This window comes from Dreissena polymorpha, chromosome 6 (genome assembly GCF_020536995.1).
Source record: "Dreissena polymorpha isolate Duluth1 chromosome 6, UMN_Dpol_1.0, whole genome shotgun sequence".
NCBI classification, from domain to species: domain Eukaryota; kingdom Metazoa; phylum Mollusca; class Bivalvia; order Myida; family Dreissenidae; genus Dreissena; species Dreissena polymorpha.
This window is the reverse complement of record NC_068360.1, coordinates 47,934,498-47,952,171: the sequence shown is the minus strand read 5'-3', so window position 1 is coordinate 47,952,171 and position 17,674 is coordinate 47,934,498. Positions and strand designations below refer to the sequence as shown.

Sequence of the window (17,674 nt, the reverse complement as noted above, 5' to 3'; positions counted from 1 at the left end):
GCTAATAAAATAGCCCTAAATGAACTAACCAGAATGTAAATAATGTTGTACATATTTAAGTACGGACATGTTTTACCTTTTGTTATTAAAATTATTACAATCGCCGATTATACATGTATATGATACTATTTTTATTAATTATAATTTTAAATCCCGTGCCGTTAATGAACATAAAATAAAAAATACAATTATACCAAAAATAGATAATTTGAATGTGTTTCTTCAACCTTGAACATGTTATTACAAATATATTTTAATTGTATTACTTTCCTCTTTGAATGTACAAGTTTTATACATTATTCATTTGTTTCAAACAAATGCGGACAATAAGAAAACTGTTAACGTGTATTGTTAAGTATACAGTTTTTTTAAAACGAATAATTTGTCATTCATTTGATGTCGAAATGATATTGTACGTTTCCGTGCAAATATTCACTGGATTTAAGATAAAACATTTCGCTCTAAGTATATTAGTATACACAACTTTGTACTGAATAATTGTCTTATTTCCTACGAACTTATAGTGCACTTTGAAGATATTTATAAATCAAATACGTTTTACTAGCACATTTATCAAATAACGTTATAATTTGAATGCATCATCCTCTTCGGCTTAAGACCAATTAATACGCTAAAACAAGCATCGCGCGATTTAGGTAGTGTTTAATTTGATGAAGAACATATCTACGTAGACGTTGTAGTTTAAAGCTGCTGTTGTTATTCTTGTTTTTGTAGTAGAATTTATTGCAGTTTGAGTTAAAGTAGAAGTTTGTTATGACAGTACTTACAGTCTAGTAGGAACGGAGGTCCACGGTGCATGATTAGAAGTTTTTTTCTAATATGCTGATGATGTTCTTAATTCTCTAGGGTGAACGAAAATGTTTGCTCCCAAGAAAAAAAGTGTTCCCACGGGATCTTAATCCAAAATGGCCGCCAAGATGGCCGATCAAAAACCTTGAAAATACCGTTTTTTCGAAAATGACACAAACAACATATAATTTCTTCAATTTCGGTAATCTTTTCTATTAAAGCAATTTAGAATATATTATTCTTATTAAACAAATTCATTTTTGATGAAATATTATACAGTTTATGAAACAAATGACTTTATATATGAAAAAAGGTATAAAAAAACATGTGTTTTGGCCTATAACATGTTTCAATTTGTACCTGAAAAGCAGTTTATATACAATTATCATCCTAACTACATGTATGCACACATATGACACTTAGAAATATAATTATATAATATTTCATGTGGATATTTCCAATAATTGTGATATATAAGACAAGAAAAGTGGGTGGGGTAACTGACAAATATGAAGAAAACTGCCTAATGTGCATGCTGGTATATTTTGAGCTATACTAGCCTTTTTTAACTTGTTATGTTTATGTAAGTGGGTCTTATTTGATACTTATAAGTGCATGATTAATGTTTTCAACATAAAATACATTTCTCTTACAGATAATAGTAAACAATCAAGAAAAAAAAGATCATCTATCAACAAAGGGCACTTAAATCTCTCGTATTAAGCACTTGTAAAAACGTAAGCACAAGATGAATGATTGGAAGGTCCTAATTAAATATGTTGATGATGTTTTACATTGTCTTGTGTATAAGAAAACCTTTGTTCCCACAAAAACTTTTGTTCGCATGGGGCCTTAATCCAAGATGGCCGCCCAAAAACCTAAAAAATACCGTGTTTTCACAAATAACACAAACAACATGTAATGTCCACGAGTTTGGTCAGGTTTTTTAAATTTAAGCCATTTATAACATATAAATTTAATAAAACAAATACGTTTTTTGTGTGTGAAATTGAATACATTTAATGAAAAACATTATTAAATACACGAACGATCTTTACAAAAAACTAGTTAAGTTTGGCTTAAGGCATGTTTAAATTTGTACCAAAAAAGCAGTTTAGATGGAATTATAAGTGGAAACTACATTTATACACAACAACAAGATTTATGAACAGTATGATATATTACTTAATGTGAATATGATCCATAGTTGTGGTATATAAGACAAATAAAATGGGTGGGGTAAAAAAATATGAAGACAAAATACCCAATCTATATGTTGATATATTTTAGTTATACCAACCTTTTTAAATTTGTTGTGTTCATGTATGTGGATTTTTTACAATGATGAATGCATGTATAGTGTATGTAATTAAAATTAATATTACACAAAATCATTACAGAATAGTTTATGTAGAAATATGGAAAAACAAATTATATGTGAACAGAGGGAACGTATTAACATCTCTCACGTTGAAACACAGACAGAAGTAAAAAGGGGGAGAGGGTTAAGTGCTAACATCGTTTACTCAAACATTTCATACATTTCATAATACACTTTTGTGAAAAAAAACTCAAAAATACAAAAACCGAATCAAAGTATGTATGTATATACCAGCATAAATAAATTCACTTCTACCCAAGTGTCAAAAAGTTGTGTTGTGCATTTATATATTATTGTTATGCAGTTTTCGGCGAAAAAGTAACGATAACAAATATTCCAGCTAAATTAAAACAATGCTTATTTTTCCAATTTAACCAGTACCATTTCCATGTCCCTATGTGACACAGGACAGGGAGATTGTGACGAGACCATAACATGCGTGACTCTGTTCCAGTGCATGACCTGGTTGTACAAACCTTTACGGCAATTTGAGCTGACAACCGTTGATTTTTGGACCAAGCTATTTATATGACTAATTGTTAACCCTTGAACCCTTTAATATATATTAATTGTTAGCAAATTTGTTTGCTCTTATAATTTGAAAATGTTTGATAACAACATTGTTTCTTCAATTAATTTTGTTAGGGTCTTAAAATAACAAAAAATTATCTTAACTGGCCGTTTAATTTATGAACAACCATAAACAGCGCAGCTGATCATACACCACAATGGTGTGCATAAACTAATTTGAATCACTTACAAAGCCATTGATCACAGGCGCCACCTCTTTTTGGTGATGCATTAACGAATGTTGCAGAAATCAATAAGATGAGTAGAGTTTTAAAAATCGGGTCATGTTGTGCGTTTCAGCGAATTTTCATCAATCCTTTAAATGCACAGAAATATGAAATTGCAACCCACCAATTATATCAGAAATAACATTGCACAGTTGCTTTCAATATATACAACTTGTATGTAGCAACTAAAAAACCAATGTGGTTTTTGGTCGATCTACTACATATTTTGTATTTTTCCAAAAGACGAGCACATGCTATAGAGGTGGAGGTGGCTCCATGCACAATTTAACTATAGTAAATTGACATGTTTTAGATCACCGTTTCTACGTAGTATGCTGACATGATTTTCACTACCATGTTGGCGTGTGTGTGTGTGTTTTTAAATCGCTTGATTGAGCCAAGAAGGTTTTTGGCATTCATGTAATAATAACACAGTTTTTTTTTTGCCAATACTGCCTTGAACGATTTAAACTTAAGTTGTAATATATATATATATATATATAAATATATATATATAACGTTACACCATGGCTTCTTTGTGCAAACGGGTGTTCTTTAAATTGCATGTAATACACACCATAATCATATTCAAGTACATTCAATAAAACCTGTTCAATTGGTATTAATAATGGATTCAGCGAATTCTTATGACGCAGAGTCTAGCTTTCTCAGGCGTTTGATTGAGAAATCATATGTTTGAACTACGTGTCAATGTTACACTCGCAAAGCGATGCAAATTGTGTAAGTTGTTTTTCTTCACAAACAACATATTGAGATATGGAACAATATTTTACAGATCATTGCCTTTCGGATTAGCAATATATTTTGCCAAATGCTTCAATAAACGAAATAATAAAATAAATGAGCAGTAATAATAAGTCGCGAGAACGAGATAACTAACCCAAGGGAACGACGTATTAATTCGTGGGAACGAGTACCTTAGTAGTGGTAACGACATAGCTGACTCATGGGATGACTTAATAAGTGTGTGAATAATATAAGTTTTATCTTACAAGTATGATTGAGATAACTAATTCGTAGTATCAAAAGAATCAACAAATCAGAATACACGCAGTTTGAAAAGCATGCAAATGCATGCATCGGTCCCATTTATAGCAAACGGAGTCATGACAGTTTTGCTTGTATCAGTTGCTATTACTCATACGTTAAATTGTCCCGTTCCAACGACATGTTATGCCTTTACGACGAGCTAGTTATGTCGTTCCTACGACTTACTCAATGATTCTTGCGAACTAGATACCTTGATGCAACGACTTAAAAAGTCGTTAGAACGATATACATAAGAATGCTCATAACGTAAATGGTAAATGAAAAAAAACATGCACTTGTCGCATCTGTGTCGGCGTACAAGAAGATCAAAATAATGCTAAATACATAGGCGGAGAAAATTGTGACCTCTCATTATCATCAACAATTTTTCAACAATAGGCTTTAGATATCACAAGTTCTCTGCATTCATGTACACGAATTATAGGGTAAATCTACCCGAAAAATAGAAAGAAAAAAAAAACTTTTTGCGCACAAAATATATGGTTAATATCCTTTAACAATGCTCTTTATTGATTGATTGATTGATTGATGGAATGACGTTTGCATTATATGCTTAAATTGTTTTGCAACGTGGTTTCAACTGTTAATTTCCACTTACTCAATTACGAGTTGTTTAATTGTTCCATTTAATAACATTAAAAAACAATTGCGAGTTGTTTAGTTGTTCCATTTCATAACATTAAAACAACCTATTAAACATAATCATAATCATAATCACTTTCTAGATATTGCCTCTATTGCCTACAACATGAGCGCCGCAGACAGAAATTAAACAAATATTTAACAACATCATGGTTTTCGAAACGTCATTGGAGCCTTTGACGGACCATTTATACCTATAATCGCCCCTGTGGAAGATGAGCATTTGTGTGTAAAAAGGAAAGATTTCCATGTGCTTGATGTTCATAGCATAAGTAACGATAAAAAGATGCTTTGAACATTGTGGCACGATACCCTGGTTTCGCGCACGAAGCATTCATATGCAGTTATTCTAATGCTGCAATGTATGTATGAAACAAACCTATGCGAAGTGTGTGGCTACGTTAAGACAGTGGATAACCCCTGCAGCCCAATATGTTAACTCCTTTAACAATACCGGACATAGAGCGAATGTTCTAAAAAGTGTTGTTTACAAAAAACTTCTTAAAATAAGAAATGGCTCAGTATGTTATGTATGTTTTCTTAAATTAGCTAACAATATACCCGTATATACCACAATATACTCGTGCGCGAAACCCGGGTAATAATTTATTTTTTGATTTAAGACAAAGAAAAATATTTAACTTGATATACTAATGTAACTTGATATACTATATACAAAACACTTTTTTACATAAAAAATGGCTCAGTTGTTTATTAGCATTTACTTAAATCAGTTCACACAGGATTTTATAAAAAATATTTTGTTTTAAGACAAAGTATATTTATGTAAATTGTACATGACATTTTAGAAAATAGTACATTTTAATGGCACCATACACACAATACATGCATAGTCTAATTGAAATCGTAATAACCCCATTCCTATGGTATGACAATCTGTGTTGTGTGATTTTTACATTAAATACATTAAATATACAGTGCGAACATTTCTAAATGTTATGAACAAAAAAAATGACACAAAAATTAAGTAAACAACATTATCGATTATGTCAACGATTATTAATTGTAAAGAACATTAAGTAAACAGACAATCAGAGAAAAAAGTAACAACTCCGAAATTCTTTAAAAACAAATGTTTAAAGAAACATGGGAAAAGCATTGATTTAAACAGTTATTTAATTATATTGCATACAATTCCATAAGAAAACGAATTTTGTTAAGTTAAATAAGGCTCATGGCAGAGTGCCGTCTAAACAAAACAATAACAATTACTGTCCGCATAAAAAAGGTCCAATGTATTAATGAAAACAAACATCGATGTTTACGTCTTACAATTTTAATGAAATTTTAAACATAGTTTAGTGCTGTTTATAACATTCAAATGAAAAGACACTGACACTGTGTTAACAGATTGCTGAGCATAATTATGATGTTCGTTTTGAAGTTGCGTGTACAACTTGTGTTTCTGCTCAATATTTCTACACACGAGAAACACATTAGTTTTACATTCAACTCTTGCTTTGTATGGCTGTTTTAATTTATAAATGGTTTTCCATTTGATTTGTTAAGAAAAATCAAGTGAGTCTATTTGGTAGAAGTGATCAAACCAACTCTGGGTCCACACATAATGTACACGCGGGAGGACCTGAATTCGAAATACACACACACACACACACGCACACACTGTTCTGGTTGACCAGCTCATTTACATGTAATCTACTAACATTGATCGAATGCAATTAGTTGCTTATTGACAAATAGAAAAAGGAAAGTACAAGTACAAAAACGTTAAAGAAATTTCATAATTTATAAAGGCTAAGAGCTGTCTGACAAGTGTGTATTATCCAGCGTATCTGTTTTGGAAAACAGGAATGGTACTCCCCCCCCCACCAAAACAAATATCAACAAAAACACATCATAAGTAGTGTTTTGTATAACAATGACACTGTTTGTTTCAAAATAAGTATGCTTTGTTTTGACAATATGTAATAAGTGATTACTAACAGCAGTGTGTGTTGTTTGCTCAATGTGAGAGATTTTAATGCGTTACCTCTGTGCACATATGCTCTTTTTTTCCTTTTTTACATTTAAAATACTGTTCTGTGTTAGTTAAATGTATCATTACCCTTTTTAGTTAAATGTATCATTACCCTTTTTACATGCACTGAAACACGCATATATTAACTTATCAATATCAAAACAAATCCGTATAGATGGACACAACAATTTTAAAATGGTTAGTATATCTAAAATATGTCAACATGTACATTTGTAATTTTTTCTTCATATTTTTTATTTACCCCAACCATTTAATTTGTCATATATTATCACACTTATGGATCATATTCGAATTAAATAATATATCATAATATTAATAAATCTCGTGTATGTGTATAAATGTAGTTTCCATTTATAATTACATATAAACTGCTTTTTCGGTACAAATTAAAACATGTCTTAAACCAAACACAACTAGTTTTTTTGTAAGGATCGTTCGTGAATATAATAATGTTTTTCATTAAATGTATTAAATTTCACACAAAAAAACTTATTTATTTCATAAATCTAATATGTTATCAATTGCTTAAATTTTAAAAACCCTGACCAAAATCGTGAAAATTACATGCTGTTTGTGCTATTTGTGAAAACACGGTGTTTTCTAGGTTTTTGGGCGGCCATCTTGGCGAATATATATTGGATTAAGTCCCCATGGGAACAAAAGTTTTCGTGGGAACAAAGGTTTTCTTATACCCAAGACAATGTAGAACATCATCCACATATTTAATTTAAACTTTCCAATCATGCACATTGAGCCCACGTTTCTACTAGTGCTCAATGTGAGAAATTTTACTGCCCTTTGTTGATACATGATCTTTTTGTCTTTTTTATTTAGTATTTTTAGTAAGAGAAATGTTTTTATGTTTAAAAACAATAATCATGCACTTATAAGTGTCAAATAAGACCCACATACATAAACATAACAAGGCAAGTATATCTCAAAACATACCAGCATGCACATAAGGAAGTTTTTCTTCATATTTGTCATTTACCCCACCCACTTTTCTTGTTTTATATATCAATTTTACTGGTAATATCCACATGAAATATGATATTATTATATTCCTTGGTCCCATAGGTGTGCATAAATGTAGTTAAGATGATTATTGTATCTAAACTGCTTTTTGGTTACAAATTTAAACATGTCATAAGCAAAAAAACATGTTTTTTTGTACCGTTTTTCATTTATATAGTCATTTTTTCATTAACTGTATAATATTTCATCAAAAAATGAATTTGTTTAATAAGAAGAATAATATTTTCTTAATTGCTTAAATTAAAAAGCTTGCCGAAATCGAAGAGAATATATGTTGTTTGTGTCATTTGCGAAAAAACGGTATTTTCAAGGTTTTTGGTCGGCCATCTTGGCGGCCATCTTGGATTTAGACCCCGTGGGAACACATTTTTTTCTTAGGAATCAACATTTTCTTTTACCCAAGAAAGTTTAGAACATCATCAGCATATTAGAAAAAAACTTTCCAATCATGCACCGTGGACATCCGTTCCTACTAGACTATTAGCATAGCGTTGATTTTTTTGTATATTTATTTTTACTGTTATCATGGTAACGATTTGTCAATGTTTCATCTGAAGTCGTCACCATTGCTATATTGTCACACATATTCGCAAAAGTTCTATGAACTTTCTTATTAAGATGGATGTTGAACCCAGCTTCATTGACCGAAGTTAAAGTTCAAAGTGACGGTAACACAACGGCTAACGCATTAACACGCTTTGCTTATGGCGACTTGGTGCAGATCAGACATCGGGGGAGCGAGGAGGAACACTTGTCGGTGAGTTTACATTTTTCAGCTGTCATAATATATAATGAACACTTCTAAACGACATTCATTAATTAGAATTCATATTTAAGTAATGTACACAATAGTAAGCGTATTGAAAAAAATATGCATGATTTGTAAATGTAATGTTCCTATGTTTGAGGGCGAAAACATCAAACGACAAATCGTTGGTCATTGGCCAAATACCAAGCACACTGCCGTAATTATTACGATTTGACCACGAATTTATACACTTTGTTTGTATATGATTTTGTTATTTTCATCTATACTTCGCCCTTTCTCAGCGAAAAAAACATACACTCTTGCGTGTTGGTTGGAACGAAAACGAGGCAAAACAAATTCTTTGGTTTATGTCGGCGGTTAAAAAAAGAATGTCGTATCAGGATTTAAATAAGTGTTTACAAAAACATTAACTACAATTAATATTGTCAGAAATATAGACAGTAAATCAAAGAGAACTAGTAGACTAATGAATAAAATAATGACTTATGTACTGATGCATGCTACTAATTATGAGGTATACACCACATTGTTGTAAATAAATTTAAGGTAATGCGTTTGGTGCGTGTATTCTCATAATTGCGATATAGCGCTTGATAACAGCGCTTAAAAAGATTAAAATGACAATTTGACTTCAATTATTAAAAAAAAAATCTACAAATTCAGTACAAATCAACCATTGTTTCTTCCCTTTCGTGAATAAGCGACTTGACCTTGTATCGTTGGCAAAAGCTTTATCCCGAATTCGCAGGTAGTTCTTCAACCCGAATCCGATTCATTTTCGGGTACCTGCTTAAGCCCTATTTTGCGTAAAGATAACACAACTAAACAATTAAAATTGACGTCGGCTTTTTCATAAACATCGAGCAAATAACCCAATTGACATGTGTATTGTTAAACACAGTGGCGTTATTATGGTAATTAATAAGTACCATACTTTTTACAAATAATTGCCAAATTAACCACACTTAAGTGTTATTTAGGCTTGATAATATAACATTTGTACAACTAATATGGTTTTAATACATAATACATAAACTATTTGTTTGTCAAACGTGTCCTTGATAGTGCGTTTAAGCAGGTGCAGACAAATCCACGCTTATTTTCGGTCTTTGTCTTTTGAGAAATAGTCTCGGGTCGTGTTAAAATTAAGGAATTGTCTGTTAAGTGTTGGCTGGTGCGCTTATAACCAGCGGTTCGAAGTTCCGAATCGTAGGAATTAAACAATGAGGGCGAAAACCCGAGCGATGTGATAACACGAATCGGAACGATAAAACCGTTGGTTATTACCGCAATTATTGACATTTACCACTGAAATAAACTCAATTCTTCAACGATTGTATGTATTATTAGCCTGTAAAATATTAGAACTTTTTAAATAAATACTCCATCCTTTTTTCCGCGAAAGACATGTATACATGTGTTGTAAAACGTTTGAGCCCCCGTCCCATATAAGCACGGATGGATGCTGGGACGATCCGTGGCCTTTTGGGATTTTTGAGCGTCGACGGTCTCCCAAGGCCCATCACCCCGATGACAACACGGCATCCACACGGAACAACCGGCAGCAATATGCCATCAACACGGCGCCCATGCGGGCTGGCCCAAACAGTCAGGGCAGAGCTACGGACCTACACGACTGAGACACGGACCAACACGGCATCCATACGGACCAAACACGATCTGCGCCAGACCGACACCAACTTCAATAAAAGCAGATTGATTTTCTATGATTCCATCAGTCTGCAATAAAATCGAAGGTTTATCCTCGTATACATTTCTAAAACGTCAAAATGTCACCTAAAATAAGGGTTTTGTCAAAGTTGGCCTTCCAGCTTCCAAACGTCCTCCACCAGTAGCGTCCGCTACCGATAATGAACAGCAGCAACAAAAAAAGTCTCAACTTTTCTCCACTGGTTATGATGCAAAGCATTTAATTGTTCATACATTGAACATCTCTGAGGCTATGTTCTTTCTTAAGAAAAATTAAAACAAAAGTGCCAAGAATGGATACATATTTTTAGTGACATTCGTGATTTAAACATCCCACTAAACCCTGGAAAGTGGATAAGCCCTGTGCAAATATTAACCTATTTATGTTTGAAAATATACGCAGAACATCAGACGATAAAATTTCAGAATGATAAATTTAAAAAATGTGTTGAATCACTTGAATTCGGTATCAATTCGAAAACAAATGTTTAAAAAGATTTTGAACAGTCAATTGCTGGTTTGCTAAATGTCATTACTTAAACTATCCCTGCAGGACGTGCCTTTCAAAGACGTTTTTTAGAATGCAGTGTCTTCAGCAGAAATTCCGTATAATTGTGTGCGCATTTCCCAAAGTGTCAAAAGTTTTGCAATGGTTTGGATGATATTTCTTCGCGAATTTAATAGAATAAGCATTTTTAATGAACGCGTATGGCTTTAAGGCGATACAATATAACTATTTTTGGACGCAAGCGGTAATAAAAACTAAGGTAGTGGGTGTTACTTTGCCGGCGAATGGGCAGTTTTTTTCATGGCCGTTTTAATGGAATGAACACGTGTTTAAAGATATAACATTTGAATGTTGTCATTTTACTTATGGGGATGTGATTTACAGAAAACAAATTATTCTGCGATCCGATAATCAAGCCCTAGTATAAATTATCAATTAGAAAACTAAGCAAGCTATGCAATTAATACGACAACTCATGGTTATAATTTTGGACTTAAACGTGATTTTTAAAGGTATCCATAGGCCAGATATACACAGTTATTGATGACGCTTTTAGTCGTTTTCAATGGAACTAGCTTGCCCAGCTTCTCCCACAAGGCGCAAAAAAAACAAAAAAAAACAACAACTGTCATTCCAAATGGATTTATCCAGCTATTCAGTTGGAGATCGACAAGTTACTTGCGGGTTTATCTGGAAAAAAACTATAAGTTCTTACAAAAGAGCGTCATATATACTTGAATCGTACTGCAAACGCGTTATCGATTCTCCAATCTGGCCAACAACTTTAGAAATGATCACCCAGTTCATCGCCTTTTTGTCACTTCGCCAGTATGCGCATTTTGCATATTTCGGTTATTAGTTATTACAACAAAATAAAACACCTATAAGACTGTACCCGGAACTACATTGTTCGTCAAATGTTAGAAGGTTTAAAACGATCACGGAAAACAACGAACTCTCGTCTTCGAATATCTCCCGCGGTGCTGAAATTAGTATTAAAGAATCTTAGACACGTCTGTCGCTGACAATATGAGGGAAATTTTTTTGCTGTCGCATTCTCATCTGCTTATATGGCATTACTGCGCGTGAGTGAATTCGCACTGCCTAACCGAAGATCAAAACAAAGTGTTGTGTGTGACGAGGATGTTAGTGTTGGTAACAATTCTCTAAGTTTTTATATACGATCTTCAACCACGGATCAACGGCGGGCCGGTGCGATCACCAATCGAAATTAATTCACAAATAAAGAATGTAACGATGTCTTTCTAAACATATTTAAAATACCGCCCTCATGTCTCCTGTTTCTTCGGTCCGTTTACAGCCCGTTGACAACTTACCAATTTAATGGGGCGCAAAGAACGGTTATAATAGCGGGTTTTGACGATCGGAGGTTCAAATCTTATACTTTTAGAATCGGTGGTGCTTCAAGTTTATTTAACCAAAGGGCATCCGTTTCGGACATTAAATCCAAGCGAAGATTACAATTGGATGCATACAAAACTTGTACGTTAGTTTATGTACGTTAGTTTATGGCACAATAACCATGGAACCAAGATTTAAAAGAGATTTAAAACTTTCATCACGATCAGGACGCACTTTACTTCATACTCAATTGGCTAAGAAAGCGGTTGTGTTTTACATATTTAATGTTGTGTCGTCTTATAATAGTTTAATTTGCGACAATGTTCTGATCTGGAAGCGGCGATGTTGTTATTTCTACATACCATTAATCATGTAAAGATAATTATTCAAGTCAGATCTAGTCCAATTATATATATATATATATATATATATATATATATATATATATATATATATATATATATATATGTATCTCTGTTTGTACTATACATACTGATACAAAATCTGATGTTGTATTTCATCTTAAAGCACCTTTGGCTTTTCAAAAATAAAGAGATAACGATCTGGTGAAGTACGCCGATCATTTTTGGCTTCAAATAAATACATACTTACTATGGTTAGAGAAAACGATGACGGGTCTCTCTGCCAGTACTGGTACTTATAAGTATAATGTTTCATATATAAAATATGATGACATAAACAATGATGTTGACTTATTTTATAAAGTGCTTAAGCTCAGAGCACTTCTTGTTTTTCAAACATCTACCGGAACTGGGACTTAATCCCGGAAGACCCGTATAAAGAAAAAGTTCCAATTACAAAATATAATGAGATAATGTTGATAAGGATAATAATGTTGAATTTATGCTTAACACCATTTTGAATTTAAGCCGCATCGAGTCTATTCGGGTAGTCTGTAAAATAGTGGAATAGTCTATTTACATTAATAAGTGTTCGGTCTTATATCATTCGGCCACATTTAAAACAGTGGTGTGCATACTGACAGTCAACCGATGAACAATAACCCATATTGTTATACGAATAGCAAGACCTTTGCTAGGACGATGGAATATGTGTTGCAGGATACATATAGCCATCATCCATAACTCTGGATCGAGGGAATCCTATCGACAGTTTGGATTGTATGCAATTTTAAAACGGAATTGCCGATCATATTAAAACGCAATTGCCTATCATACTTTGCCCATCCGGAGAAACGCGCCGCAGCGACTTCTATATATTGCATGTACTGAATTCAGCACTTAAAGTTTTAGCCACATGTTTCAAGAGGCAAATAGCCATATAGATAAGAAAAGCATCAGTCCACATTTCAATTTTGTCAAAATTCTTGACAACCCCTCTAACAGACACAATTATTTTCCCCTAATCAACCTGTACCTTTTGTAAAGTACTGTCGTTATGTTTGGGGAGCAACGACATATGTTCAATAAATTACCAATACCAAATGTTTTGACTTATATTGTAATCCTCAAAGACGTCTTTACGTCTGTCGGTCTGTGTATCTTTCAGTCTTTCCGGTAATCCGTCTGTCTGTACGTATACACACAATTATGCGTTTCATGGTACGCATTAAAAACTTGCACACATTATTCCTTGCGATATACACTTACACACTATAAGCAGATTATTATACCCCCGTAAAACAGTAAAAGCCCTTTATTATGTTACTTGGGCTATAATGTGTACATTTATTACTTATGTTTGTTCGCTCCAGAATAAACAATTTTAATCCAACGCAAGCTATTAAACTATATTGATATATTCGAATTACCCGTCACACAATAGTTAGCTTTTATGTAAATTATTCTCCCGCATGGGGCGCTGAACCATAGTATATGATGCGTTGCAATTCCACTTGCGTTCTTTTATCCTGTTGTCTCATTGCTGAGTAAGTTGCATTCATTGCTTATTAAGAAATTTATTTAAAAAAGAACAACAAAAAAGAGTTGCTTTTGGCGGTACTTTCTGTTGTTCATTCAATCATGTTTTCTTGCATGGTAAAATGTAGTCACAATTATTACTTATCCAGCATTGTTTATATGTAATCCTGTAAGAGAGATAAAAATAAATTACACAGCTTGTCGCCGTGAGCACGTGGTCTTCTAAATCTGTAAATGAGCTAGTTCTTATGTTTTGTTTTGAATTTGTACTGTTTGCAACGATATAAACACAAAACACAAATATTAACACAAATATATATTTACAAAATTACGTTAAGTTACAGTGCATGATTTGATATTAGGCATACGATTTCAGTTAATAATGAATGTAACATTTGCTTAAATTTTAAATGATGATATATTTTTACTTAAACAATTTCCACATTAATTAAACATTATGTCGTGCATTGTGTACACACCGGTCTTACTGACCTGTGTACTAGCGCGAAAGGAATTGTGGGAAGCACTACTTTTTCAAAATGGCTGAACGCGAAAGTAGGACAGATAAACATGTTTATAATAATTGTCAAATAATAAACTATTAATATGTATTCTATTCAATCGTCACCATTTAATAAATTAAAACTATCCAGATGAATATGGCTGAAATTAAATCTAGAATAGTAATGCATGTGAATCAATGCTTTAAAGATCAATACAAAAATTGACTTCAAAATAGGGCAACAAATTTTTATAGAGGGCAACTAGATGTTCAAAGTAACTCCCCCGGGCAAGTTAGTGTCAATTTCTTACGTTATTTTAAACATATTTATTTGAGCTCGATTGCATCGAAAGCCGTTTGCTTCTATAAACGCTCTCGAGTTCGTTTTATGGGACTATGACTAGAACTTGGTGTTTTTGAGGGAGATCAAAGAAACGCTCCCAGTGGGGTTCGAACCCATGACCTCCCGATCGCGAGGCGGACCATCTCCACTACGCCACGGCAAATTTCTTACGTTAACCCCTGCACTTGGCGACATACAGCATTCAAACGTGTACGCATTGTTTCGTGGAGTCGAGCACGTGCAATTTGTATCATTCTGCGATAACAATTACAAAAGTAATTCCCCTATTTTTCAACTAAGACATTCTACGTGTTGGGTTTTTTGAGGTATTCTTCGTCATTACTTTGACAAAGTTAAGTTTCTCTTTACTGATTTTTTGTAAAGCCCGTTTCTTGTGTGCAAAAGCAAGTATTGATGTATCCGAATAAATCGCTATATAATAATATATTTCTTTATGATAAAATTCCGAGCACAATGAATTTAGAGCGGTATTAAGGTTAACATCTTATATCAATTTTACTATCTACGGTACCAAGTTTACATCTGTGTTTTAATACTTAAGTTTAAAATTCTATCTTTAAACTTTAAAATGTTATTCGTAGTTGTGTTTGTTAATTTTTACTTTTTGTTACGAACCGCTTTGAGTCAAATGGATTTTTCTTAGCCGCATCCTTTTTACGCTAAACGTTTATTACATATGCTTAAACTGAAAATATGTGTTTAATTAACACCAGAATAATACCTCTAATTATCTAGATCAAATGTCGTGCATTAACATAGTTTACTGAGTATATCGCTAATGTTGCTTAGTATTTATATTTCCTTTTTGTTAAATTACACTTTAAAGTTATAGAATCATAGATCGATGCAACATATAACGTTGATTTGAAATTAAGCATTTCATAGACACGCGCTTTTTGGTAAAGACCATTCTACACATATATATAAGTGACGTAACTGGCTTCATGTTAACCTATGACTATTTTCCATGTACGATTCGTTTCTGTATTACCATAATTTACTTAAGAACTTTAAGACTTCATATATGACCACTTAATTGAACACCAGCAGTATAAGAGATATGGTTTATGTAACAGTTGCATACTTTACAGACAGAACCATAGTTCTACACGCCTTTTAATCAATGGCGACAGTAGTAAGCCTCTTAACTGACACCATGTTTCACAATAATTGACAATCTCAATACAATGATCCTACCGTTCGCTCAGATTGCTAGTTGATATGTTTGAGGAAATCATAGAAGCGTCAAAATGCAGATGATTTTGATAAGATTGCATTCATGGTCGAAAAAAAAACGCTTCGATTTTCTACATCGGGCTAAAAAAGCAACAGTGGCAGACATAGGATTATACGTATGTTGTATGTGTATGTTTTATTTAATGCCATAACCTTCTCTTACTTATTCATTTACACGACTAAATAGCTTGTAGAAACGAACAAGTAAGTCGTGGGAACGAGATAGTTAGTCATGAAAACGAGTTAGTCAGGCGTTGGAATGACTACGCCATCGGTAATTAGTGGGACCGACTTAATGTCGCGTTGGAATGAGGTATCTTTCTCATGGTAAGGACTTAAGCATCAAATAACAATTCTCCTCCTCATCATCATCATCAGACCCTTGGCCGTTGGGGGGGGGGGGATGAGTAACGACAATACAAAATCCTCCTTCATCTAGGCCTTTTGTGTGCTGCGGAGAGTAATTCATCCATGGGATGGGATTTCCACTCCTTTACATTGTCCATCCAGTTTTTTCTCTGACGGCCTCGACGTTTACCATCAACTAGCGTGCCCTGGAGAAAAAGTAATGCAAAGAGAGTCGTGTCTGGTGACGTGTCAAAACCAAGCCAGCTTTCGTCGGTTGACGGTCGCCAGTAGGGGCGGTTGTGGACTCACAAGTGTTGCAGTAATGTTCCGGACGTACTCGTTGGTCTTGTGCTCCGTGTAGGAGATGCGGAGCAGTTTTCGGAGACAGTGATGTTCAAATGCCTGTATCCTGCGCTCTGTGTCCGCTTAATCAGCTCGGAGGGACGTTGTCCACATCCGGAGATTGTCCTGCCTTAAGACTGTACACTGCCTCCTCCACCACTGCCTTAAGTACAGACGGACTTTCGTCGTCCGATTCTGGTCTGAGATCGTTATGAAGGAGACTGGAGTCTGGTTAATGCGGGTAGTTGTAGAGGTCACTGCAGTATTCAGTCCACCTGTTTAGGACTGTGATACTCTCGGTAAGGTGATGCACGTCAGCGTCGGATATAACACTGGCCTTGGGCTGACTGGTCTTCGTGAGGGTCTTGACACACATAGCAATACATGTTGTTAAATGCTTGAGTTATTAAGTCGGACTGACTAAGTCGTTCTTTACGACTAAGTTACACGTTACCATGACTTATTTACTCATGTGAGCGAAATAAGTAAGTCGTGGTAACGAAATAGTCAATTTGTCAGTTAGTAAGTCATAGGAACGACTTAGTAGCTCATGGGAACATCTAGCTACCGATAGCGCAATCGAACGAATATTTCTCTTTGTAACGACATTCGGTTTTTAAAATGTATTTCAAAGTTTGTCCATTCTGATTGGTTGATTATTGTCGTTACCATGAGTTAGTTATCTTGTAAACACGAGTTAATAAGCAGTTTCCACGCGCTAACTATTTTGTAGCCAAGAGTTACTAAGTCGTTCCCTCGAGTAAGCTATGTCGTTGACGCTAATTACTTTCGTTCACACTAACTCGTTCGCACCAGTACGTTATATCGTTGGTCGTTGGAACGGGTTACTAAATCGTGGGAACGACATTAAGTTGT

General features: G+C 33.9%; 1 protein-coding gene across 1 annotated transcript in view; it reads left to right on the top strand.

Moving 5' to 3' along the window:
- The window catches only part of LOC127835661 (uncharacterized), a 59,706-nt gene that overhangs the window by 23,702 nt on the left and 18,330 nt on the right, over positions 1–17,674 (top strand). The window contains exon 5 of the mRNA XM_052362100.1: positions 8,375–8,513. Within this exon, the coding sequence (XP_052218060.1) occupies positions 8,375–8,513 (139 nt within the window). The remainder of the gene's footprint in view (positions 1–8,374; positions 8,514–17,674) is intronic.